The sequence below is a fragment of the Pseudorasbora parva genome, chromosome 6, assembly GCF_024679245.1.
Source record: "Pseudorasbora parva isolate DD20220531a chromosome 6, ASM2467924v1, whole genome shotgun sequence".
In the NCBI taxonomy this organism is placed as follows: Eukaryota; Metazoa; Chordata; class Actinopteri; order Cypriniformes; family Gobionidae; genus Pseudorasbora; species Pseudorasbora parva.
The window spans coordinates 17,490,857-17,516,851 of NC_090177.1; the positions used below are offsets into that span (position 1 = coordinate 17,490,857).

A 25,995-nucleotide genomic window follows, 5' to 3' on the forward strand; every position below is an offset into this window, starting at 1 on the left:
GACAACTGATAAGCATGTGTGTTATAAAAAAAATAGTGCTGGGCAATTGATTAATGGCGATTAATCGCATCCAAAAATAAAAGTTTGTTTACATAATATATGCGTGTACGCTGTATAATTATTGTGTATATATAAAAACACACTTCTTCATGTATATATTTAAGAGATATTTGCATGTATATATTTATATAATTTATCTTGTATACAAATATAAATATATTTTTTAAATAAATATAAAAAAATTATTACATATATACATGCTTGTGTGTGTATTTATATATACATAATAATTATACACAGCACACACACATATATATTATGCAAAAACAAACTTTTATTTGGGATGTGATTAATCGATTGCAGAGCACTATAAAAAAAGACAAATGACAAAAGAAAAATGGAGATGTAAATCAGTACTTCAAGTAACTCTTTCTCTACTTCTGTATGATTTATAAAATCAATTCATAAAGTGAACAAGGAAAGATGGGAGTGTCAAAACCACTGGACATAGCTGGGAGAAAATTAAATCATTCAAATTCAAATAATCAATAAATAATACAAAAAAACCTTCCATAACTTCCATAAAAAAGAATGCAATCTCTCTGGTCTACAGACTGCTGTTGAAAGACTAGACCACTCCAAAATGAAAATCCTGTCCTCATTCTCACACTCTCATGTTGATCCAAACCTCTGCAACTTTCTTTTATAGCATGTGCCACATAAGAAAGTATTTTGCGAAAGTTTCAGTGTATTTTGTCCATACAATAGAAGTCAATGGCAACCAAATTGGTTTAGCTACCAACATTTTGTGTTCTGCAGAACCTGTCATACAGGTTTGGAATGACATCAGGGTGAGTAAATGAAGTCCAGAATTTTTTATTTAGGGGTGGATTATCCCTTTAAGGGCTCCCTCTAGTTCAGCCCTGCTGTACCAGCCTGCGATAGTGAGGCATGACCTTGCTGTCTGGGAGGTAGAGTGCCATCTCCAAGGCAACCAGAACCGTGAACTCCAGGGAAGTCAATTCTTTGCGATTTATTCGGAAACGCTCCTCCAACCTCTATTCAGAGTCAAGAAGACACAAAAAATGGGTAGGGCAAAAGAGAAAGCTACAACATAAACCATAATAAAAGATAGTGAAATACAAATCAGTAAGACACTTACATCAATCAGCTGCTTGACCTCTTGTTTCTTGAGGTCGCTGCTAATCTTGGCAGCTAGTAAAACGCAGGCGGCAGACACCAGCTTTCGGTTGTTCTTGTTCAACCTCCCTTGCAGAACCAGCTTCTCAAAGTAAACATAGGCCATCGCTATGGTAACCGGCTGTAGACCACACTCCTCGCTCACTGAACGCATCTCCCTTTTCAAACTGTGGTGCAAATTAAACTTCATTAGAAGCAATTTACAAATTGCCCATAACACAGCTAAAATGTAACTGTATATAATGTTATGATAATTCAGTGTGCTAAAAGACCCCAAGAAATGGCTTAACGGGTGCCATTTCTTTTAAAAAAATCTATTAAACTAGGATGCATTCATATTACATTTTTGGCTAATGCAACAAGCTAACAGTTATTTTCATGCTGTAGCCAATAACCAAAAGATGGTCAATATTAAAGGGGTGATGAATTGAGAAATCAACTGAGCTTTTGATATATAAAAGGCCATGGTAATATAAGAATATCCTGTACGTTTCAGAGCTGAAAACTTCCTTGTTAGTCAAAGAAAAGCTTTTATAGACAGCTGGGCTATGGAGGACCAAATTACTCAAAATGAAATAATTAAATAAATAATGAATTCAAGAAATGAAAATTAAATGTTCCAGTTGAATCTGAAATAATTAAATAATTAATTCAACAATTTATTTATTAATTCATTCATTAAATTAAATATTAATTAAAATAAATAAATGTATCTATTTAGTTTATAAAATTACATGAAAACAACATTTTTTGTTTAATATATTTCACAATTAATTCTTCCACACAAACTATTAGCCTATGTTTAAAAATCTATTTTTTCATTATAAAATGTGCTTTTTCAAAAAGCTGTTTTCATAATAATTATGCTGCATTTACGAATGATTTGACAAATGATGCCTATTTGACAAAAGATGCCTTTCCAAAGCATGATTTTCCCAAATATTTTTTTCATAATAATAGAGGACATTTCACAAATGCCAATCAACAGTCAGTGGGCGGGGCGGTGCTTGGCGCTGATTGAATAATCCTTTCAGATTGATTACTTTTTTCTGTCTGGGTCAGGTAAGTGGCAAGGGGAAATTGATTGGAAATTAATATGGTGGTAGGAATTGATCAAGATAAAAAAACGCACTGCCAAAAACAGTCAAATAGGCATCATTCGTAAATGCAGCATATTATTATGAAAAACGTCTTTTTGAAAAAGCACATTAATGAATAAAAAAATGATGATTGCGGTTTTGAGAAATGAACCAGGCTGGGAGTTTTTAAAAGCCTCAGGAATCTTTTGCAGGTGTTTAGAGTTAATTAGTTGATTCAGATGATTAGGTTAATAGCTCTTTTAGAGAACCTTTTCATGATATGCTAATGTTTTGAGACAGGAACTTTATGCCAAAATCATCAGTATTAAAACAATAAAAGACCTGAAATATTTCAGTTGGTGTGCAATGAATCTAAAATATATGAAAGTTTAATTTTTATCATTACATTATGGAAAATAATGATTTTTTTCACAATATGCTTATTTTTTGATAAGGACCTATATTAGTTATGATGTTTTTGAATGTAAAAACCACACGAATGTCATTAGTTGACCTTAAACAACAGTAAATAAAAAAGCCAGTTCATGACACCTTTAAAATGCAGTTCTATCTTATAAAGTATAAAAATAAAATAAAACCCTTGAAGTAAATTTTTCCATTACAATATTATAATGTACAGTATGCAAAATGGATATTCACTTTGAGATTGGCAAGATGTGTTTTTAAAGGTGAACTTATGAGTTAGATGATGGTAAAGCAGATCTTAAATACGAGAAATTAAATATCTAAATAAATAATATCTAATAATGCTGACAGACATGGCATAAAAGCAACAGTTATGACATAAAAGTGACTTTACCTTCTGATTTTGCTGAGCGTCAGCTTTATGTGAGGAAACTTCTCCTTGAACGTCTCATTCATGTCTTTCTTCAAGTCAGACGGTTTCACATACTCAATAACCGTTGTCTGGAGGGGACAAGGTGACTTATTATAGGTGTCAAAAGACTGTATGGCTTTTTATGGCTTCTAAAACACAATCATGGCTGTGAGCATTCAACTTTTACAGCTAAAGCCTAGTCAGCTGATACACAAGATATCAAGCTTCATACCTTGAGCTATGGTTAGACCATACTGAGCCCTTAGGGTTATCATATGACATGCTGATGTGATCTGATAGAGTAATAAGCTGGGTTCAAGGATTATGAATCACTATCATGCTGTAGTACAATGCAGATGTCCTTTCAAACCCTTTTCAGTCTCATGCTATTAGAGATTATTGAATCGAATGTTGGTTCAGGATAAGGATCTTACCACATAAGATGCAAAAATTAACACTCGTTTGTGCTTCCCACAAGGCCACTGGGGGTCACTGAGCAAGTTGGGGTCATAGTCTGACAGCTCATCCACACCTAAAAAGTTTTTTAATAGAAATAAATACTTTTATTCAGCAAGGTTGCATCAAACTGGTCAAAATGTAAACACATTTCACATTGTTTCAACACTAATAATTGGGCTGAAACGTTAAGCCAACATTATTGACTTCGATTTTGTTGCCATCTAATAGTTTTTTGATCTTATACATACAACCTATTTTAAAGGCCTGCAATAACGTGGTTTGAACAGTAGGGAGGTGTAACAATTCTGTTATGCAGCCTCACTGTCTGGATACAATACAATAGAAGACACGGCGCTTCCGAGTGTAAAGCCAAACCGTTACAGTGTTCGGCTTTGTTTGGAAAATTTGACATAATAACAAAAAAAAAAAGGGTTGCCACACCCACACATTCAGACTCACAGGTCCATTTTCTCATGAAAATGGATTTGAAAAGAGTTGAATTTATATCAGAATCGAAAGCTTATGAATAGAAATCGAATTGTGAAAATTGTCCAGCCCTAATAAAAACACAGTACCAGTCATTGTAGCAGTTGGACTATTGATGACTTCTGAAGAGGATGGAATACCTGAAGGAGATTAGTCTATTCAGTTAGCTTGAAGTTCATTAAGACATTTTTGGGGAGCATAAGACACTTTCGAAAAACAAAAACTCTTTCCGAACGGTAGTGTAAATACTTTAAATGTATGCACATTGGATAAAAGTCCCCGTTAAATAAACATACAAATGCTTTAATGAGCACAATGTATTTGCACATGTAACACACCATTATCTTGTATAACTGTGCTGTTGATTCGGGAAGGGGTGAAGTTCTTCTGCCCGTTGATACGGTTTCGAGACATTAGAGTCTGAGCTGTACTGATGTCAGGTGGGCCACTGCTCTTCTGCCTGACCAAGGCATTAGTTGGGAGCAGAAATCGGGCATATGATACTGTCTGCAAAGCACAAAATTTCAGGGCTATCAGTGTAAACACAAACACCTGGTGACCCAATATTGCACCTTGAACAATCATGCTTTAAAAACAGATAGCAATACACAACCAAGAAGATTTCGAAGATGCATAATCATGCCTTTTGCTCAATCTTCGTAGACTAGAGTAATATATCCCATTTTACCTTTCCAAAGTCCACCTCCACTCCCTCTAATCCAGGGACCATTTCAACGCCACCCCCAGAAGAGTGTCTCTGTCTCTGAGCTTCTAGTTTAGAGTCACTGCAGAGGGTAGATCAATTATTAATAGTCAGAATTTAATAACTTTTCTCTGCACTGAAACAATCTCTTTCATTCAGGTTGAGATAAAGAATGTAAAAGACACCAGTGGATCTAATACACCAGTATCAGATCAGGCTGCACTAGACTATGTATAGGCTGGTCTGTTTGCAAATAAACCACTCTTCATTTACAAGTTATTAATTTCATTATATTAAAGTAAAGAAGAAAAAGAAGTAAAGGCACAGGGGAAAAAAAGAAAAACATTACTATGAATGATGTGATTGGCCAATGTATGACAGGTGGACAAATCACTGTGAAATCCGGATTGACAAAAAAGCAAAATCTGATGCACCTCGGATTACGGTAAATTCATTAAAAAAATAAAAAAATTTAAAAAATTAACACTGACCCCAGTTGTTTGAACGGTAGAATAAATGAGAAAAAAAATCAGCACAAATTTACACACTCATCCTCCAGCTTTGTGAAAATCCCTCAACACATTTTCTTCCATTACAAATTAATAATTTAGTCTTTGAAATATCATATTTCAAAGTCCAGCTTCACTTAAATGGGGAAAGAAATAAAATAAAAAACAGTTGATTTGTCCATCCCTCATGATTTGCATGATATGAAATGAGTGCTTTGGCTGACTGTGGTGAATCTGTACCTGATGTGATAACTCTCTCCATAGGGCAATACAGAGAAAGCAGCACACAGGGATCTCTTGGCACAGATCAGCACAACCCTGCAGGACACAGATGGCAAGTGCACACAGAACAGACATCAGTCACCTAAACCATCACAGTACACCAGCCATGTTTACACACAACAAGTGCATATGGGTCACAACAAAATGCAACAAAGCAAATGGGAGATCTTATGGCACTGGAAATGACATTGGTGACAAAATGAGTCAAAAAAGTCAATCCATTCATCAACCACAGATCCATAAATTACCAATTAAAAGCACAGATGATTGGTCAGCACCAAATCTGATTACAACAAACCCTGTCACATTTCCCATGAGGCTGAACGGCATTACAATCAGGTTACAATTAACAGGTCAGCAGCTTGTGACACGGGTTGTGCTCAATGAGGTCGAAGGGCCCATATAACATTACTGCTGATGTCATGAGGCTGGGTGGGGGTGAATGTGCACGTGAGTGAAGGCGTGATTTCATGGTTGATAATGTAATGCCACATTAAGCCAGGGGGCTTAATGTGTGTTCTAAAAATGTGTTCTGTGTGATACAAGATAATGCCAGAAAATAACACTTCTGTTCTTCTTTTTGATAGGCTGTTGAACCTCTGTACTATGCGTTTTGTTTTTGTACCATGTTTTTTCTTGCTTCTGTTTTCTCTTTCCTTAACCTGCGTAAAATTAAACAACCAGATACGGTTGTATATAAGCCATGTTATGTTATGGTGCAATAAAATAAAATAAGAAAAAATGAAATAAACAAATACTTTACTGATGCAGGATATACGAAAGTAAAAATGTACACAGTTTACCCAAGGAGGCAAGTAAATTAGAAGGAGAAAGAAAAGGAATCAGGGAGGAAGAGCACTTTTGGAAGCATTTATCATACGTAACAGTTTCATTACATTTTAATGGCTCTTGTCAAGGTGTAGCTAGTTCTACTTTCAGAAGATGCCAGTGATCTATAAGGTTCCATTGATTTAATTAAGCCTGGTTGTTGCCTGCATCTATCCCCTATTTCTTCTGTCTAAGAACCTAAGTGAGTTATCCCAGTGAGTACTTATGCCAGTTATTACGTTATCGAGGGAATCACAGAGTCTGTCTGAAGCTGCCCTGTTTCACTTAGCATGAGAGCACACTGTTATATAACACACAACTTAAGAAACAGTCCAGCATCTACTTTACCAACATCCATTTTTATATATCCACCCTATATGTCTTGAGTCATGGAAGCTCCATCCTAATTGTTGATAAGAAAGTGATGATAAAGGACCAGTACTAATTATTGTTTGAAATAGTTATTATAATTTTTAAAAAATAAAAATGTATATTCTTTTTCTTTACTGAAAAATAAAAACTGCATTAAACCAAATTAAAAGGATAGTTCCCCCCAAAATGAAAAGTAATACATTAATTAACTTCAGAAGGATTTAACCCCTTGGAGCCATGTGGATTACTTTTAAAATGGATGGATGCACTTTTCTGGGCTTCAAATTTTGTCATTCACAGCCATTATAATGCTTGGATTAGCCAGGACATTTTTTAATATTACTCAGATTGTATTCGTCTGACAGAAGCATGTCCTATAAACATAGGATGGCTTGAGAGGGTGAGTAAATCATGGGATAATTTTTATTTTTGGTTGACCTATCCCTTTAAGAAGCTGAAGTTCAGCAAAATTATAGAAAGTATAATTATAGAAAATAAAGTTAACTTAATAGCAAATAAATTTAAGATAAAGTTCAGCTAAATGCTTTCATTGTCCCTTCTTCATTAATAAGTATTAAGTTAAATTAATGTGTAATGTATAAGTAATATGACAACAATGATTACATAATAGTCAAATTAGCTTTGCAATGCAAGCATTATTATGTAAATTATGTATTACGTAAATGCATTACTATGCATGTTATTATTGGCAAGGCTCCAAAAGCAATTTTTTTTGTTTTATTTGAGCCATGTCTCTGCATCCACCAAAGTCTGCTTAGCTTCAAACTAATTCAAGACTCCTGGTCAAGACTGATGGTCACCTTGATTTAGCTAAATAAGACATGTTCCTGGATCAACATATTTTGTTGATCTTGGAACAAAAGTTCTGTCCAAAAATGGCCTTAACAATATACCTACCCCTAACCATAAGTTCTCCCTAAAATCAGAGTGAAATAAGTGAAAAACACTGATGTAGAAGCTGCTTATAAAACTAAACTTGACATAAACTGTGAACTTGTCCCTCAAATCTGATTGGAATATTGTTCCAGCATCAACAAAGATGTTGATCCAGGGACATGTTGTACAGTATACAATATTATGAAAAGGTAAATAAATAAATAAAACAAACACAAAAACAAAAACAAAACAAAACAAATAGTCCTTAAGGGGAAATTATTTCATAAACCATGTCAAACCCGCCAACTCACCTACTCCCTCGAGTATCATACGGTCTCATATTCTTGATGAAGTGAACTTTCTTGGAAACCTTTGGGCCTGGAGACCCAGAAAGGTTACGTGTCCTGCAACAAGAATGTAACAAAATGTAGAGATAACAAGTATGCAACTTTAATTTGTATAAGCTTAAAGACAAATTGTGATTGATTCAATTAAAGTACAGGCTTAATATTTTGGCCCTTGACTATAAATTAAGGCTTCAAGGTCCAGCATCAGCAGAACTTACATAAAGAGATGAAAGGGTGAGGGGAACAGAACAGGAGAGAGAACAGGCAAGCACCAAAGACAAACAGGATATGATGGCACTGCAGTGAGATCATGAGGCTTGGTTCACATGAGCAACATCCCCCAAGCAGATAAAGCTTGTTGTGACTGGTTGATGGCCTTTATGCTATACTTCAACTGACTCAGCAGTCTCCTTATTAAAACTGCTCTTCTCAGTTATCAACACTGACAGCAGTGAAATCTTATCACCATACAAACCTTCCATCTGTCCTATGGGTCTTCCCTAATCACGGTCTCTTAGCACAGTTACAGAGGACTTTACTTTTAGTCAAACGGAAAGGCAACTCACAGACTCAACTCTCAAATTTATTAGACAGAATATTACCGTGACACATTTGTTCATCTTAATGATTAATTAATAACTTTGTTCAATCAGACAACACACTTTATCACAGAAACATCTTTATTTAGGTCTTTTCATTTTGCAAGTAAGATTATGAATGAATGACTCTTATGAGCCGATTCTTTTAGGTGAATCACAAAACAATATGGGGTGAGCTGAGTAGTCAGATTACAGAACAAATGTATAAATCGTTTTTTATTGTTAATAAAAATATACATTGCAACTCAAATAGTCTGATTTCCATACAAATTGGTTTAATAAGTCAGTTATTTTTAGGGAGTCAAATATCTGAAATGCAGAATAGGCTGACTACAGATAAAACTACTCATTTGAGTTGATTCGCTTTAGTGAGTTAAAAACACTCATCATCTGTTAATCAGTCTCAGAGCAGTAATTTAATTAAAGCCACAATAAGTATTTTTTTTCCCCTGCTAGAGGTCAAATTGCTTTGATTCAAAACAAAGGAGTAGAGTGATGATGCCTTGATTTCGTGGAGCTTTTATTATGCCGTACGCGACTGCTTCCGATTTTTCCAGTCGTGTGTATGTGGGGTAACGCAGCGCTGTTTATCATATTAAATGCATTTAAGTGTGTTGTAAGTGATGTTATAATGCTACTCTGTTTGTTCGCTTTGTGACTACTATGAGACACTTGTTGCACACTAAAGTAAATTAAATAAGATATAAAGTGTCTAAGATATTAGACACACATGGTAAAACATTGCATTGCACTTGCGATAAATCAAGAAAATAAGATTAAACCAATAAGACTAACTGTGTTGAACTATATAACAATGATTATTTTTCTGTCAATGAACGTATCCACACAGTTGTACCCTTGTCTTATAAAACATAATATATTAAAGTCTTTGGTGTTTCCATGGAAATCGAGGGTAACGGGTATGATGTAATTGATAGGTGACGCACGACCGTTTCCTGGTTAAAATATCTTCTTTTTCTGGATTTAAACATTCTTGGAAACATTTGGGATTAGGGCTGGGCGATATGGCCAAAATTTCATATCCCGATATAGCTCATTTGATATCCCGATAACGATATACATAACGATATAGCAACCTTTCTATTAATTCAGTTTATGAATAGTCTATACAAAATTGCAATGTGGAAATGCAGTTTGAAATGATATACAAAACAAATAAAGGTAGTATGGACTACATTTTTATTTTATTTAGAACCTTTTTTAAAAGCAAGACTGTTAGTAAAGTTAATACCTGCCTAGGGATGTTTACCGATGAACGTTTGACCGATGGCTGACCGTATCAACGTTAACCGATCAAAGTTGTCGGTTAAAATAAATAAAAAAGTGATCTCTAAATTAGGCTATTATAGACAGTGGACTAAACGCTACTACAGTTGGCCGTCTCATTCCAAAATCTTTTTGTGTGATTGAACATATCCCTCGCACTCAATTTTTCATAACTCGCCTGTTTGTACTTAATAAACCAATAAAAACATTTGACGAGAGGTCACAGCGTTTGGGTTTGCGCGCTGAGGTTTGCAAAAATTAAACACTCGAGGTTAGAGCCAGAGCAGACGACAGTATGAAGCGTCATTCCGCTTAAGATGGGCTTACATTTGGAAATATATTACATCTTCATTTCAGTGGTAACACATAAGGTGTTGATCGTCTTTCTTTATTATTGTTAGCAGTAACGTTACCTCAAACTAAAGCGGCGTCTCTTCGGAGCTGTCATTTTCTTAAATGAGCCGCGGCAATGATTCAAATGAGCTTCTAAGGCTGGACAAACGCCTTTATTTTCAACGCGATCACCTTGTACCCAAACCATTTCGAAACTAAGGAGCCATTTGTCCTCTGATTACAAACAAGCTCCTCTGCGGCGCGTTTGCGGGACTCGTGTTTCGCGCTGTGGGGGATTTTAAAAAAGTGACGTGAGTGGAAGGGAGGCTGCAGCGCGTGTGTGTGTGTGAGTGAGAGAGCGAGAGAGAGACAGAGGGAGCGCGTTTATGTATTGCATGGGCATGCCGTGGCGTGAGGTGCATCTTGACGTAAAATTCTGCCATAAAATTCTGCCATATCGTGGCGTAAGCGATAGAGCCTTATATAAAACGATAGACATTTTCTATCGTCCAGACGATATATTTCGTCATATCGCCCAGCCCTATTTGGGATAATGTAAGTACACAAGTCAACAAGATTGTTCTAGTGGTTTTTGGATATTTTAATCCGAAAAATCTTACATATTGTGCCTTTAATTTGACACTTTCTGAACTATCAAGTTCCTCATGTCCGACTCGAAATTAACCAATAATTTATTTTGTTATGTCGAAATGCAGATCATAATCATTTTGATATTGATGGTCAAAATGTAATCAGATGTAATTCAGATTGTCAGAAATTGTTGATTTTGTTGTAATAAATTCTCATTTAGGTTTATATCAATAATTTTAGAAAATGCTAAGTATTCTCATTTCATGTAGCTTAACGTTAGGACCAATATTTCGATTGCCTTCATTTAACAGGCCTAAAGAATGTCGCAGAAATATTTCCTGTCAAACTCTTTCTAGACAACAAGACATCAAAGATGAAAATGAAAGTTGAACAATAAGGCGGAAGTCAGTAATTCCCAATAGGCTATAGATGAGTTTTGTTTAGATTTTTTCTTGTACTGTAATATGCACTGTTTATAATACTGCTTCAAAAGCCATTCTCGAATGTAAACACAGGCCAAATGCAGTTATGACTGTCCATCCTTATGTCATGAAATCAAAAGCGTTTATATATAACTTATACACATTCAGAATTGATTAGGACAGATAACACCTGTAGAAAAGGTTACATCACACATTTCCTTCACAGTTGTTATGGTGTAATTTATGCCTATAAACCCAGCCAGAGGGGAAAAAATGTCAATAACGCGTGTCATTGTTTTCAACAAAACTCACCTTTGACGGGGATCAGGCACAGGATTAGAGAACGGGAGTTGACTGGGTAGTTTACTTGATCCTAAAACCGGATTCAGCGGTCCAGAGGTCGGTGAAAGAGGGGGTGCTTGGACTGACAAAGGATCTGCTCGTCCATCCTCCGTGAAAACGTCGCTGCTCCCTTGATTAAATGCTGGAGGAGGGCTCAGGGGAGCAGGGTACGTGTTAGTCCTCGGTATAGGGGTCGCAGCTCCTCCGCTGATGGAGGATGACACTTGGGTGAAGGTTCCGTAGCTGTTGGATGTCGACAGAGGGGGACCCGTCACCGCCGACGCACCGACATCTACGCACCGGCTCTCGGCTTCCCTGGGGCCAACAATTCCATTGCTTAGATTGTAAACCGGTCGTCCGTCTAAAGATATATTGGTGAGAAACAATAGTGCCGCTTGTCTGCGACGGGAATCACGGCTTTTTCGCAGGTGCTCTTTGTGTGGTTTGGCTGAATTAGTCCTCGGACAGACGCGAGGACCGCAGGCAGCGGCCGCCATTCTACTGTGAGTAAGCTAAAAGCAGACAGAGCTATAGAGCGGCTGAGGGTTTGGCCGCGCCCTCTGACACCTTATTGGTTCAAATTCCTGACACTTGCATATAAATGACACTTTGTCACAGCGGATTGGTCGAGAGTTCTTAGTTCATAAATTTGTACAATAATTGGGATTTAATGTACAGCAGGACACTAAGATTCTGAAAATACATCTGTTGCCTTGATACATTATATATTTTAATGAGAGTGAAATTTAAGTTTAATAATTGTATACATTTGTATATTCTATGTAATTATTAAATGTTTATTTCTAAAATGAAACATAAAAAGAAAAAAGTTGACCTCAAAAATGTTGTCCCTCAGCTAATTATCAGAAAGTGCCCCACTGTATTCACCCTTTATTTTATTACTAGGTATTTAATTATATTCTATTCTGTTATGTAAATATGTAGTAGACATCTGCAACAGCTCATATAACAAAACAGGATACAGAAAAGGAGGGGGGGAAAGTACATTTCTGGATTCTTCAGTTTGATAAAATGTTCATTATAAGCATAGCCTTGCAATAGTACTAGGCTACTTAATAGAGAATTAACTTTACGTGGTTTAAATGCATATCCAAATGCATAATAGAGATGGTGGTCTACTCTAGTGGGTTAAACACTGAACTTATACACAGAAGGTTTTGGTTTGATACCAGCAGTTGCTGCCATCGCTCCAGGGGAATTGCCCCTGTAATAAGTGCAATTGCATTTGTTTAAGATTGTTGAGACAAGGGTTTGAGAATACAAATATGAGAGTATTAGTTGCAATGCACTTGCAATTCCACATTATGTGAAGTAAGGCTTGAGTTTATATTGCAGAATCTGCTGGTCTACTGTTAGTGGATAATTAACTAATCAGTCTGCTCCAAATACCTTTTGGAGTTTTTTTTTATTTGATTATATTTTATTTTTAACACTGAATTCAGACGAATTAAATTTCTCTGAATTTGACAGTAGATCTATATACAGTTTAATAAAGAAAAAAGTTAAAATAATTGCATAATATAATGGTATGGATGTTAATTTAGTCCCTGGTGTGAACAAAAGCTATGTGTTTATCACTGTTTTTAAAAATGCCTAATTTTCTTATTTGTAAGTTTGTTTTAGGCCTAGTTAAAACGTCTTCCAAGTGAAAGCTATAGGTGATAATGGAAGTTGTTTATCTTCCTCGTTATTCAGCTAGTTTCCACATGAGGGCAGTATACATCGAATAAAAATCATTGGCTGTGACCAGAAGTGGCTGTACTTATTTCTTTGGATTTTTTACAGTGTAAGACATTTCAGGCCTCTCCAACTAAACATTTTCTAGTGACTGATCACATCTACATTTTTTCAGTTGGCCAAACTGAATTTCTGTGAATCGATACAATTTAATTTACAGAAATTCAATTTGGCCAACTGAAATTTTTTGATGTAATCATTCACTAGAAAATGTTCAATTGGAGACCTGCAATTCTTTTATTATTATTATTATTTTTTTTACAGTGTATCTTAAAATGACAAGCAACACAAACGACACTCTTTCAATTGATGCTTTGGTCAGGTCAGTAAACACACAATTTTGCTTGCTTTATTTTCCAAATAAAACACATAGCTGAAGATCAACATCCTTTTTTTATAGTTGACAGCAACAGTCTTGCAGGTGCAGTGTAAGGCTTGACGTCTTTTAGCGTTTCTGTGGTAAAATCCAGCATTAACCAGAGTGAGCGAGTATGATCCACATTGATAAAGGACAGCATACAGAGGCTGTGCTGAGGTGTTCCAGCTAGCACCGACATGATAGCACAAATGGACATATGTAATGGATATGCCAAGATGTGAAATAGTTACAATGGACTTACTGTAGCAATAACATGATATCAGTGTAAACAGCACAAACCCATGGATTATTCATCTTCTCTCTATTCAAAAGCCCAATAGTCAATCAATGCAAGCAGGTTCACTGCTCTTATGTATTGATGACCGAATGTAAGAAACAACCACAGAAAAGATGAACTGAATTTAAATAAGATAAAGAGACTGCATGGTTTTGTTCATAGGCATACAAAGTTCACTATTAAAACATGTATGAGTATTATTGCACCAAATTATGTAAATGGAATGAAATGGCATATTCATAATGCTGATAACCTTTAATTAATCCACAAAAGAGAAACATTTTGAAACATATGCTATATGATTTTCTTCAACTGTCATATAACTACTTTAAAATTTGAAATCTTTGTTAGCTTCGATGTGTTTGTGCCATACGTTCATATTACAGTCATATAAACCAGTTCATCCTTGAGATGAACATTCATTCAATCCTCTTTAAAGGCGCACTCAGAGACATGTTTTCAGCATCAGACCCATTATTTCCATCTTTTGAGAACATTTAAAAAAGAAAAATCAGTGATACAATATTTTACTTGAAAAGTGAGCGGAAAGAGAAAAGAGACCTTGATAATTGTGAAGAGTTTCTTTTTTTAAAGAAAACATAAGGAGTCTTTGTTGCAAGCAAAGTATAATCCCTGTTCTTGAAGGCAACAAATCTGTGCTTTATAAAACGCCTCATGATGTTTTCAGAAGCTCAACCCTTCCATCTTTTTTATAGACCATAGACTCAAACATTAGCTGCTGAAGAAGGGAAAAATGCACCTTATAGATGCTGAAATGCCAAACGTAAGAAAGTCGATTAAGGCCTTTAATGAGACAACTCACTTGTTGTACTTGTACCTATTACAGACTTAATAGCCAACAAACTGTGACCAAGTGGATTCAGTAATTGTGGTTTACCGCAGCTGCCACAAGAGATTTAAAAACACCCAGAATGGTTTGAAACTGTATTTAGGATGTGTTTAAGCACCATTGCTGTTAATGTACCACACTGATATGTTGTTTTATTCATGATACATTTACTGTGGCCTCACTGCTTTTTCATAAACTTGCTTTAAACGGAGCCTAGCCTCCTAGCCCAATAACCTGTGGTAATGTCTAATGTCACCACAGGGTGGCTCTTTTTGACGCTAGTGCATAATGTTCCTCCACAGACAACAGGAGTCAATAAGAGGTCATGTGGAGATCTGACCAAATAAAGCTGGAGAGAACTGGCTTTTTTGCACACTAATACATTACATCTTTTTAGAAGGTAAGAAAGTTTCAGACTGTCGTCTCATATTCCATCACTTCCTTAGGCGTGCCTAGACATCTATACTGGATCCTCGGTGTGACCGGAGCAGCACCTTCCAGAACCAAAATCGTCTTTCTTAGTCTGCGATCAATGAAATGGGCGTCCCAAGCTGGGTACTGCTTTCTGGGAAGGTCGATACGGATTACCGGCCCCTCTGTCCTTGGGGTGAGGCGAGGCGCTGCGTTTCGTGACGCCTTAAGTGTCCGCATCTTAAACACATCTCCAATGTCTTCTCTCTGTACTGACTCTGCTCCTTTAGTCCTCTGCAGAGTCCGTGGCGGGCTGCTCACCGCGTCCAGATTAGGAACGGAGGTGGGTGACGAGATACAAGGATCTGAAACCGCACCCACCTGGACGCCACAACATCCAAGATAGGCTCCAGACACAGGGCCGTCAGGGTGCAACAGGCAGTAGTAGACAAACATAAAAAATGTGCCCAGAGCATAGCTACAGGCCACTACACACACCACCACAACGGCGTAAAAATCTGAAGTGCGCGGACTGCGGTTTATGTACCACACGGCAGTAAGGGCCACGTTTTCGGCCAGCACTATGAGGCTGTAGAGAAGCAGACGGCACCGCGTGGGACCCTCACGGACGCTGAACCAGCAGAATATGTACACAATGCCCACCATCATGTTGTAGATGATTTCCTCCCACTTGGACATGCAGAAGTCCGTCTCACCTTGGATGATCCAGAAGGTCATGGCACACCAGTGGGCCACGATGAAAATGCCGAAGTAGAGCTGAAAGATGGAAACGAAGAGGGCGAAGGCCATGGCGCGGGCTCCCACTGTGAACAGGTGCCACAGCATGTGCACCACCACTGCTTTATACGACATGGGAAGCTTGTCATCGCGAGAGTCCCGTAATGCCTTCTGATAAGACGCCATCATCCAGCCCAGAGACACCAGAGAGGCTGACGCAGACAGACCTGGGTCAAATGAAGCACAATGAGTAAGGGTAACAAACTGAAAATGGAAACAAATGGGTCACTTAACAAGGTACATTCATTGAAATGAATTACATTACCAGAATAAAAGTAAGAATTGGACTGTTGAATAATTAGGCTAGATGGTGTTTCAATGTATTAGGAAGGATGCCTTAAAGGGATAATTAAAATGAAAATTCTGTCATCCTTTACTCACCCTCAAGGTGTTTCAAACCTGTATGAATTTTTTTCTTCAGCTGAACACAAGGGAAAATATTTTGAAGAATTTCAGTAACCAAACAGTTAACTGGAGCCATTGACTTCCATAGTAGTAAAAAAATGCTATGGAAGTCAATGGCTCCAGTTAACCAAAAATGAAAATTTGTCCCAAACCTGTAAGAGTTTCTTTCTTCTGATAAAAAAAAGAAGATTCGAAGAATGTTGGTAATCAGACAGTTGATGGTAGCCATTGACTTACATAATAGGAAAAAAATCCCATTGAAGTCAATGGATACCATCAACTGTCTGATTCTTCAAAATATCTTCTTTTGTGTTCAGCCGAAGGAAGAAACTCATACAGGTTTGGGACAACTTGAGGGTGAGTAAATGATGACAGCATTTTTATTTTTTGGTTGAACTATCCCTTTAAAAACCTAATAGGCTATTGGTTAAAATTACATGGTCGATAAAACAATAAAACAATAAATATAAAAATATAAATACAATTATATTAAAATAAATAAAAATATTATTATTATATTAAAATAAAGATTTTATATTTTCACTGTAAAGCCAATAAATTATTTATATTTTTATGTGGACAATATTTATTTTCTAATAATTTTATAGCTTATCTTTTTTAGCTTACAATGTTAGATATATAACCTATAAAAAGATTTAGCTTGATTTCCTACTCTTGAAACATGGGCTGCCAAAAGAAATTAAAAAATAAAATAAAAATAATTCTGATTAATTTTATAGCTTTATATGTAAATGTCAAAACATGTATATGTTGAAACATTTGTTTCTCTTTTTATTTCATTTAATTTTAAGTAATTTTAGAAGTTACATCAGAGACAAAGCTGATACTTGAGCAGGAAAATCAAAACCTATACATACCAATTTATAAAATGATTCTGTATATAAAGAATGACAGCACACCCCACCATCCCTCACAGAAAAAAAAAAAATTCTGTTGAGTGCCGTACGCTCTCTAGAAGCTCTCATGAATATTTAATCAGGTTCCTGTCTGGCCATTCATCAGCTCACCCATTTAGTCAGGAGCAGTCAAAATGGAAAATCTCTCCTAATCAGCAAAAACATAATCATTAGCTAGTTCTCCAGCCGTCTCGCATTGCGCCGAATATGATTATGAGCGATTACGACAGACCCAGCTAAGCAGCTAAATCATAATATCAGTCTGGAAAAGTGCAGGTCAGGATAGACCAAGAGGAAACACTGATGCACCGATGCCTGTTCTCTACAGCGCTGACTGGAAGGTGGATGAGTGCCCTGGTCATCTCCTGAGACCTGGATTATGCTTTGTTATGGAATCACATTTTGACTCTTCTCAGGTTCATTTTTTATCCTACAGGAAAAAGGTGCCTTCAGCAGTATGAATAAATGTAATATGAGTAGAGCTGCCTTGTTAATACCGCTCCTCTCTAACTTTTATTCAGAAAGGCAGAAAGAAGGAGATCCCATCAAATGACAGATTTTAAGCAAAAATGACATCCTGTAGATAACTTGCTCTGGGCTTTCTTTAACAGTCACAAATTGTGATTTGACATTTGGATAAAATTCCTTAGGGAATGCCTGACAGTGGCTACAATTTGTCCCCATGGAGCTGAACCCATGCACCGGTGAGCTCTCGCAGCGCTGTAATCAAAGGGACCTGTCGGGTGGGTTTGAAACTATCGTGTCCTGTTCCCTCCTTACTGAGCCAAAGATGGAATGGAGCAATGAAACTACAATTAAAGATGTTTTTTAAATATCGCCATGACAATGATATGAACATCTAATGAGGTAATATTCTAAATGATCATTTGATTGCTGTAATTTTCCTGTTAAATTATATATCTCTTTAAGATTATTCATTGCAAATTTGGAGAGTTCTCTTCCAGGGGACAATGAAACAAATTGTGCCTTAACGGCTGCTGGATAGTTTAACCATTACTGACACTACTTAAAGATTCATCTGATAAAATGGTCAGTCTCTTGCACAACGACCTGAAATATGTATAGCCCAACATTGTCTTCCATATTCAGTCACAATTATCACATCCTCAGTGATTTACCAGCTAATTTGCAGCTGGATTGATAATGAGATATGCAAACGCATGCTGTGAAACTGCAACACAGAAATCACACTGCAAGAAGGCACTGAATCAAACTTTATACTCAGTGACCTGGTGGATACCAAGACAGATGTAATAGTCTACGCTTCAGACAGAACGCCCACAGACCGCCCACAGCGTGTTTACTGGCGGTCTCATGTGTACCGCACTAAAAAATGGGCTTAAATCGCCAGTTACAATCTGACTGGCTGGCTTTATGCAAATTCTGAGAGTAAAGGCACATAATGTAGGTTTGTTCATCAATAAGTTAACCAGTTTTGTTTTGAAGAAGAGGTAATCTGTGGATTTATAAGTTTGTGGAATCAAAGGGATTTAATCTTTCAAAGAAAGTGTTACAAAAATATGATTAAAAAAGCTGTTTGACAGAATCCTGAAAAAAAATCCATCACAGTTTTTTTCTCTCACAAATATATTAAGCAGCTCAACTGTTTTCTCTTTCATTTTCTCAAAATGTCTCTTGAGCACAAATCAGCATATTAGAATGCTTTCTGAAAGATTATGTGACACTGAAGACTGTGTCTTCAGTAATGTTATAATGAAGTAATGATGCTTAAAATTCAACCTTGCCATCACAGGAATCAATTACATTTTTAAATATAGAAAACAATTACTGGTATTTGAAATTGTAATACAATTTCACAATATGAATGAATGAATTAATCAATTAATTTATATAGCGTTTTCATATGTACTACTGTACACCCAAAGCGCTTTACACTCATGTCAGGGGTCTCTTCTCTATGACTTAGTTTTTTCTGTATTTTTAATGAAATAAACGCAGTCATGGTGAATTCTTCACCTCAATTATTTTCTTATTATATATGATCAATAATTTATGACAACATATGTTTTAACTCATCAAAATAATTTAAACAATTTTAAACTTTTAATTAAATTAGTTATACAAGATTCAACTATTTTTCAATAGTTTCAAGTTAGTATAAAGTCAGTTTAATGTAATTTAAGTTGATTGTTATTAAAATTAAGGCACAACTTTTTTACAGTGTATAAATGAATTTTATACACTGCCATGCCATTATTTGAATGATTTTTGTTTCCACAATGGTTTATATTGTGGTATAATTTTTTAAGCTAACCTGGCCTAATTTTGGGGCAGACTTTCTGTCAAAGACTACTGATCAACAAAGACTACCCAGACCAACTATTTCTAGCATACTTGGAGTGAAGCGGTTTTAATCATAGGTGTCATCAACTTACCCTGCAAAGGGAAGACCTGGCCGGTCTGGACCATAATGCTGAGTTGCAGAACGAGCTGAGGTGCGCTCTTTAGGAAGGTTTCCAGCAACCTCAGCATGCTGATATCAGCGTTCTCGAACATCGTACGCCAGTAGAAGTGTTTGTGCTCGTGGTCCCCACGCCAGCGGCTTTGAACGCCCAGATATAAGGCATGGACATACCTGGGGTAAAAACATAGGATAAGAACTAAATAATAATTTCTGAACAGATCACCAAAACCTATATCAGAAAATACTAAATATTTTAAAGGGCAACTCTTTTATTTTATTATTATTATTTAACCTTTCCTTTAGTGTGTAATATTAATGTTTGAACAATCTGTTTAATCCATGCCAACAATCCATGCCAAAAGGTGTAAATCTTGTAGTCCTGCTATTATTTCCGTGACTTAGTTGTATCACCATGTTACACATCTGTATAACGCGGCTACTTTGGCCCGCCCTCAAAGAAAAGTAGGGTGATTTCATAAGGGCGTTGTGACGGCAGAAAAAACATTGTATGGACTTCCAACTGACAGCATATTTATCATGCTCATGAAGCCTCTGGAGCTTAAACACAATTACGGTACACTGTTGCATTTCCGACTTCTAACTTGCAACAACAACATTTCTTTAAATTATGTTTTATTAACAGGTTGGGAGGATCAAGTTCAAATGATCTATCCAACCAACCTAAAAGAAGCTGAACCCTGGTTAGCTGGCATGAGAGTGTGGCACTCTAACATGGAGGCTAAAAAAAGGCTGCAACCTCTAGCGTCAGTCGCTAGAGTGCCTCTTGAGGACAGAGGATAACTCGCACCACAACTACTAGCTGGCCTCCATTACATATAGTCGACTCACCTATGTTCCGCAACAGTTTTTCTACATCCCGCCGCCACCCCCAACTAGTTCAGGCCAAATTTCAAGCTCGAAGCCCTCCCCTTGGACAGCGCTCCAAATGTGCATATTCTTGCATCTGATTATTAGCAAGCGTGAACTGGTGAATGACGTGTGTGGCAAGCTGGGCGAGGCCGAGAGCTGTGGGAAAGAGCTAGGCCAAGAGTATCACGGAAGGAGATCCGGATATATAAAAGGAGGAGTGACGACAGTGCAAGATGTCCAACCATACAATCAATTCCCCCGACTGAAAAAATCAAGTCCAGTTGTTTTCGTCACAATAGTGAATGGCTTTAATGAGACCAGAACTAAAACAGAGCTTTCTGTTAGTTAATTAGGTTAACCTCGATGCCAGTCTGCAGACTTTGAAAAGACCTGGAGTCTGCCTATAATCTGACTGCAACCAGCTGAAAAAGGCAGTACACTTGTCTGGGCAGACTGCCAGTGCACTATAGAGTGCTCCAGCGTGTCATTTTCTGTCCTCAGCACCACGGTCTACAGGCTGTTGCAGATGTCTGAGACACACCAAGGTCGCTCTTCAGATTACACAGATGTCAGAGAGAGCATGTTTTCATGGGAGGGATCAATGTCTCTTTCTTTCGTTACTTCAAATTTCCTGATTTACGACCCCAGAACTCCACTGTTTATCCTTTGAGATGGATATAAGTGCCAGGGGAATCATTCCTCTATGAAAGAGAGTGCCTTTTGGAAGATATGAAGCAAAACTTCAGCTGTGCATTCGAAACATATTTGTGAGAACCCTTGAAAAATCTGCCTTTCACTGGACTTAATTTGTTTCTTTTGACAGGAAGTGCCATGATATTTCAGTCTGTCTCAAGGGTAGCGAGAGTAATAGGAGTGTTCGCAGGATGTCAGGAGATTGGCAGAATGAATCACCCTGACTTGATGAGGTCTATAAAATTGCTCCACATCCTTCTCACAACTTGCTGTGCGAGAAAAAAAAAACAGCCTCTAAAAGAAAAAAATCAAGCAATAGAGAGCCTGGGAGAATGGCTGTCAGCGAGCGGGCCTCACAATTTGACAAGAAACACACAGTCTTTCTTTCTCGAAATAAAGGGTGTGTTTTCAATGACACAGAAAAGCTCTCTTCGCTTGTAGAATTCAGCCCTCTGGGCGCACCGGATGCGATCAAACAATATCAAACCTTGAACCTTAACCATGAAAACTGTTTTTTCTTCAAGAAAAAGGAGAAATGGTTAACAAACAGGCAGCTCCATGACTGAGAAAACATCTCACAAACAGACACCATCGGCAAGCAATGCATCAGTCACCATGGTGACGACTGACAAACATTGCAGCTGACAAGCTTGGCCCATTATTTAACTTAACATTACCCAATTAGAGACAATCTGTTAGGTCTGTGCTTCGCATACAGATTCTGCTTGTCTTCCTCTGAAAAGGACTTTCAAATGAAAATGGTATGCCTCTCCGTCAGAACAGGCTCACCACCCTCATAATATCTCTGTTCACTTGCCATTAAAGGGGTGGTTCCATGTTTTTTTTCTAGGCTTGGTTGTGTTCATGAGGTGCAGTATAACATGTCTTAATACTTCTTCTTTTTTAATAGCCGTATTTTTCTTATATTTTACCTGTATTCCACACCGCTGTCACCATTGTCCTTTGAGCGGTTCGTTTGCTTGCTGCTTCTATGAAGCCCATCCCTCCGAACAACCCTCAAAATGCAATGGTCTAAGATTGGTTAGATGGCCAAATGTAGTTTTATGTATTTTTATTGGCTGAAGTGCCAAGCACAGGTTGTCCGGAAACGCCACACCCCATTACAGACAGAAGTCACATCTGCGGAGACTAGCAAGGGTTTATGATGTCACCAACCCGGAGAGAAGCTCGTAGTAGTCCAAACCTTTTTGTAGGCAATAAACTGCAGTAACTTTAGAAGACAATATCTCCGTTTGCATTGAACTTTCAGTGCTGTAACTTTGCAGATACTGTTTATGCTCAAGCAGCAAAATTACACACTAACTAAAGTAAAAAAAAGGGAAATCGCATGTAATCACCCCTTTAAACTCCTTCTGAAATCAACAATATTCAGACGGGCTAACTGAGCAACTCGGTTACTTAGATGGCACTGCTAGCAAATCAGCCCTCAGCTATTAACTGGCAGGGTTCCTGTAAGGGTTCCTGGGGATTTACATTTCCCTCGCCCCCACCCGCTAAATTACACCACTGAAAATGGCAGCAGAAAGACAGAAAGAAAGAAAATCAATGTTGAATGTTCTATATCAGATTTTCAGCTGGCTAGAATCAGACTGTCATTATTTTTATTGAATAGCAAAGCCCTGCTGAGGTGGTTATGAGACACTGGATCATGTCGTCATGTAACAGAATTAGGAAAATGGAAGTGCTTTCTATTTCCTGTTGTTATATACAGTACATTTCTTTCATTCTTTGCTGTCATTCTCAAGAGTGTGGTCAGAACTTTAGTAATCCTTTTGTCTTTGCCTAGGTCCTTTTAAATGTGAAAAAGCTTTATGACAATGCTGAATATAAATCAATGAAGGACCAACTACCAGCCAGAGAGAAAGCAAAAATGCACTACCTGCATCACTCCTTAAACTAATGCTTAATATCCTAATAGTTTAAATATTACTTTACAAACATATTCAATAACTGAATCAATTAATGTATTCAATGAACACACAGCTAGCAATTAATATTTATGTATATAAGTATATGAAGTGAAAACCTCTGACGACTAATGTTTGAAAGCTCTGTCATCCACAGAAATGTTTTTTTTATGTTGTGTACAAAAAAATCAGTTTAGACAAAGAGTGATGTAATAATGAACGCTTGATATTTCATCTCTGCATAATAGAGACAAACCCATTATTGCATTGCTCATGCCTTCATATCAGACAGACCTTCAAACAAGCACAAACCTAAATCACACTAAAACACACGCTGCCTACAGCATACCGCAGTTTATCAACCACACAGTAACCACAGCTTAGGTTTTATTAGGTTCCTTTTCTCGTCACAGTTAATCCCAGTGCACCCTCTCTCAGGAATATGTCTCAAATAGGCATTAAGCTGTTTGGCCAAGAGCAACAGACATCCCCTATCTCTCCTCTAAGAATGTGTCCTCGGTCCTCCTTGGCAGGGTTTTGCTTTGATATCCAGGGGGTGAATCAATCACGCAGGGCTTGCAAATTATCTTTGTCACAGATGAGGCTGTTTAAAAAATTTATGTTTTTCGTCTTCCCTCTTTCTGCCTCACTCACGCTTTATTTCTGTTTGAGTCCCAGCTGAAACTGTCTTGTGTATTATCTTTTGAAAGAGAACAAGAGTTTTAAGCACACTCTTGACATGCTCAATAGCACAGCATCTGAAAAAACGAAACAAAAAAAAAATTCCACCGATAGAGCGATTCATTCAGTGACAATAATAATAATCAACCCCTCAAATAAACACCTGCCAGAAAGAGTTCAAACATCCTGTAATAGAGAAATTGAACAGTAACATATTAAATAGTGTGAACAATTGGGGCAGTTGTGACCAAATGGTTAGAGGTTTAAATTCTCAGTACCGGCCGGACATGACTGATATGCCCTTGAGCAAGGCACCTAACCCCCATTCACTCCCCAGGCTCCGCAGTGAATGGCTGCACACTGCTCCGGGTGTGTGTGCACTAATTTGAATGGATGGGTTAAATGCAGAGGACAAATTCCAAGTATGGGTTACCAAGTCTTCAAGTGTGACGTTACTTCCCTTCAACAACACTGGGGCTGTGTAAACAAATTATTTTTTTTTTTTTTTAAATTAATTACAAACGTAATTTCAATTTTGATCAATCTCGATATTGGTTCTTAAAATAAAACTGATATTAGGGTAAGTTTATACAACACTATACTAAAAATTGAAAAATGTTGTCTTTGCTTTTTTCAGGTACAATCAAAACGATCACTATTCACACAGATCCATAAAAATGGATTGTGGAAACTACTAAAAACACTGTATTATGCTACCAGGCTAGTACCAATAGTCGTCATTTCACCGTCTCAGTTAGTTATACCCGATATATATTGTCCGGCTATGAGTAACCCACTTCTAGTCAAAATAACCCTGAAATTTGGTTACATGTCGTTTTTGTTCAAATAACTTGAGAGCTGTATGATATTCCATCAAATAAGCAAAGTCAATTTGGTTGTATTTCTTTGTCTAGCCTGTGCGATGATGCTAATTGATGACTAGTCTCTTCTTGGGCTATTGTTAGACATCTATTACATTTTTACTGACAGCCCAAATTTTGCCTTATTTTAACCTAGAGCACTATGTTTTGACATATCTATTAGACATCTTTAAACTCAACATTGCTTTCTGGGTAGCTGGTGACGTCACTTACAGAAAGAAAACTTAAAGAGAACACTTAAATGTAAAGAACCACTACGCGCCCATAGAGGGTATTGTCTTGTAAACGTGACGTCACCGCCGGCCGGCGTGACTGTGGTTACGCCCACTGAGTGGCAAAAAGACTGAGTGGCAGCATTGGTTTTCTGGGTGTGTGCCACACAAAACAGCTAAAACGGCAAAGAGCTTTGAGATTAACGGTACAAATAGATTTGACAACAAAATGTAAGGTTTATTTTTACAGACTGCCGAAAGCTACAACAATGAGAAACAAATGGATTGCTGCAATTCACAAAAATAACTGCACTCCAGGCAGCATGATCATAAGTGATTACTCAGATCTAGATCTTCTTATATTGTATTTCTATAACGTGTTCACAGGCATATTTGCTTTGTGTATTTCCCCGACGTCGGAATCTGGGACATATGAACGTCAAGAAACACGATTCCTGGCTGCACATCAATATCCATGAATGATAAGATCTTTGGTAAGTTGGAAGGAAGTGGAAGGAACTTAATAAAAAGGAATATCTTTTTATTAGAAAGTGCTTTTGAGAGGAAGCTATGCAGAGTCTTTATTGAAATTTAAATGCAGACCTAACGATTGCTTTCAAAGATGAGTCCAAACTGTAGTTTAAACTGACAGCCTGTTTTACTTGTGTTTTCCCCTATTAACTCCAGTCATGCAGCAGCTCTTCTGCCACTCAGTCCAGCTGAGGGGGCGTGTTCCAGCAGGAAAGTGACATCAATGCATACAGGCTGAACACGTAATACACATATGCGCATGATATCATATCACCGTAAATGAACGGCCAAACGGAGCAAAAACAAATTTGTTGAAAACGGTCTGGTCTAAAACGGCCCCTAATGTCAGCGTTTCCTCCACTTATTTTTAAATCTAAATTGTCA

General features: G+C 37.2%; 2 protein-coding genes across 5 annotated transcripts in view; both read right to left on the reverse strand.

Moving 5' to 3' along the window:
- Nucleotides 1–395: 395 nt before the first annotated feature.
- cables2a (Cdk5 and Abl enzyme substrate 2a) lies at nt 396–12,105 on the reverse strand. Of its 3 annotated transcripts, XM_067445887.1 has the most exons (10): nt 11,545–12,105; nt 7,965–8,057; nt 5,515–5,592; nt 4,751–4,847; nt 4,401–4,569; nt 4,152–4,202; nt 3,552–3,649; nt 3,100–3,206; nt 1,163–1,367; nt 396–1,058 (listed from the first exon to the last, which is right to left on the reverse strand). In XM_067445887.1, the coding sequence occupies exons 1-10, from the start codon at nt 12,069–12,071 to the stop codon at nt 918–920; spliced, it is 1,566 nt and encodes a 521-aa protein (XP_067301988.1). In that variant the 5' UTR covers nt 12,072–12,105; the 3' UTR covers nt 396–917. The 3 variants fall into 3 exon arrangements, with proteins under 3 accessions (XP_067301988.1, XP_067301990.1, XP_067301989.1); XM_067445889.1 differs by lacking the exon at nt 5,515–5,592; XM_067445888.1 differs by lacking the exon at nt 4,152–4,202 and having other exon boundaries at nt 11,545–12,103.
- A 1,550-nt stretch (nt 12,106–13,655) lies between these two features.
- Nucleotides 13,656–25,995, reverse strand: part of LOC137078534 (delta-type opioid receptor-like) — a 36,737-nt gene continuing 24,397 nt past the window's right edge. For both annotated transcript variants that reach the window (XM_067445892.1, XM_067445890.1), the window contains 2 exons: nt 19,787–19,986; nt 13,656–16,214 (listed from right to left, as the gene is read on the reverse strand). In XM_067445892.1, coding sequence (XP_067301993.1) covers nt 15,250–16,214; nt 19,787–19,986 — 1,165 coding nt within the window. In that variant the 3' untranslated portion in view covers nt 13,656–15,249. The remainder of the gene's footprint in view (nt 16,215–19,786; nt 19,987–25,995) is intronic.

Coding starts and splice junctions, on each gene's coding strand:
- cables2a (XM_067445887.1), bottom strand. CDS start 12,071: ATGGCGGCCGCTGCCTGCGGTCCTCGCGTCTGTCCGAGGACTAATTCA. Junction 3,207..3,551: donor TAATTTTTGCATCTTATGTG/GTAAGATCCTTA, acceptor TGTCCCCTCCAG/ACAACGGTTATTGAGTATGT. Junction 1,368..3,099: donor ACGCTCAGCAAAATCAGAAG/GTAAAGTCACTT, acceptor TTTGCACCACAG/TTTGAAAAGGGAGATGCGTT.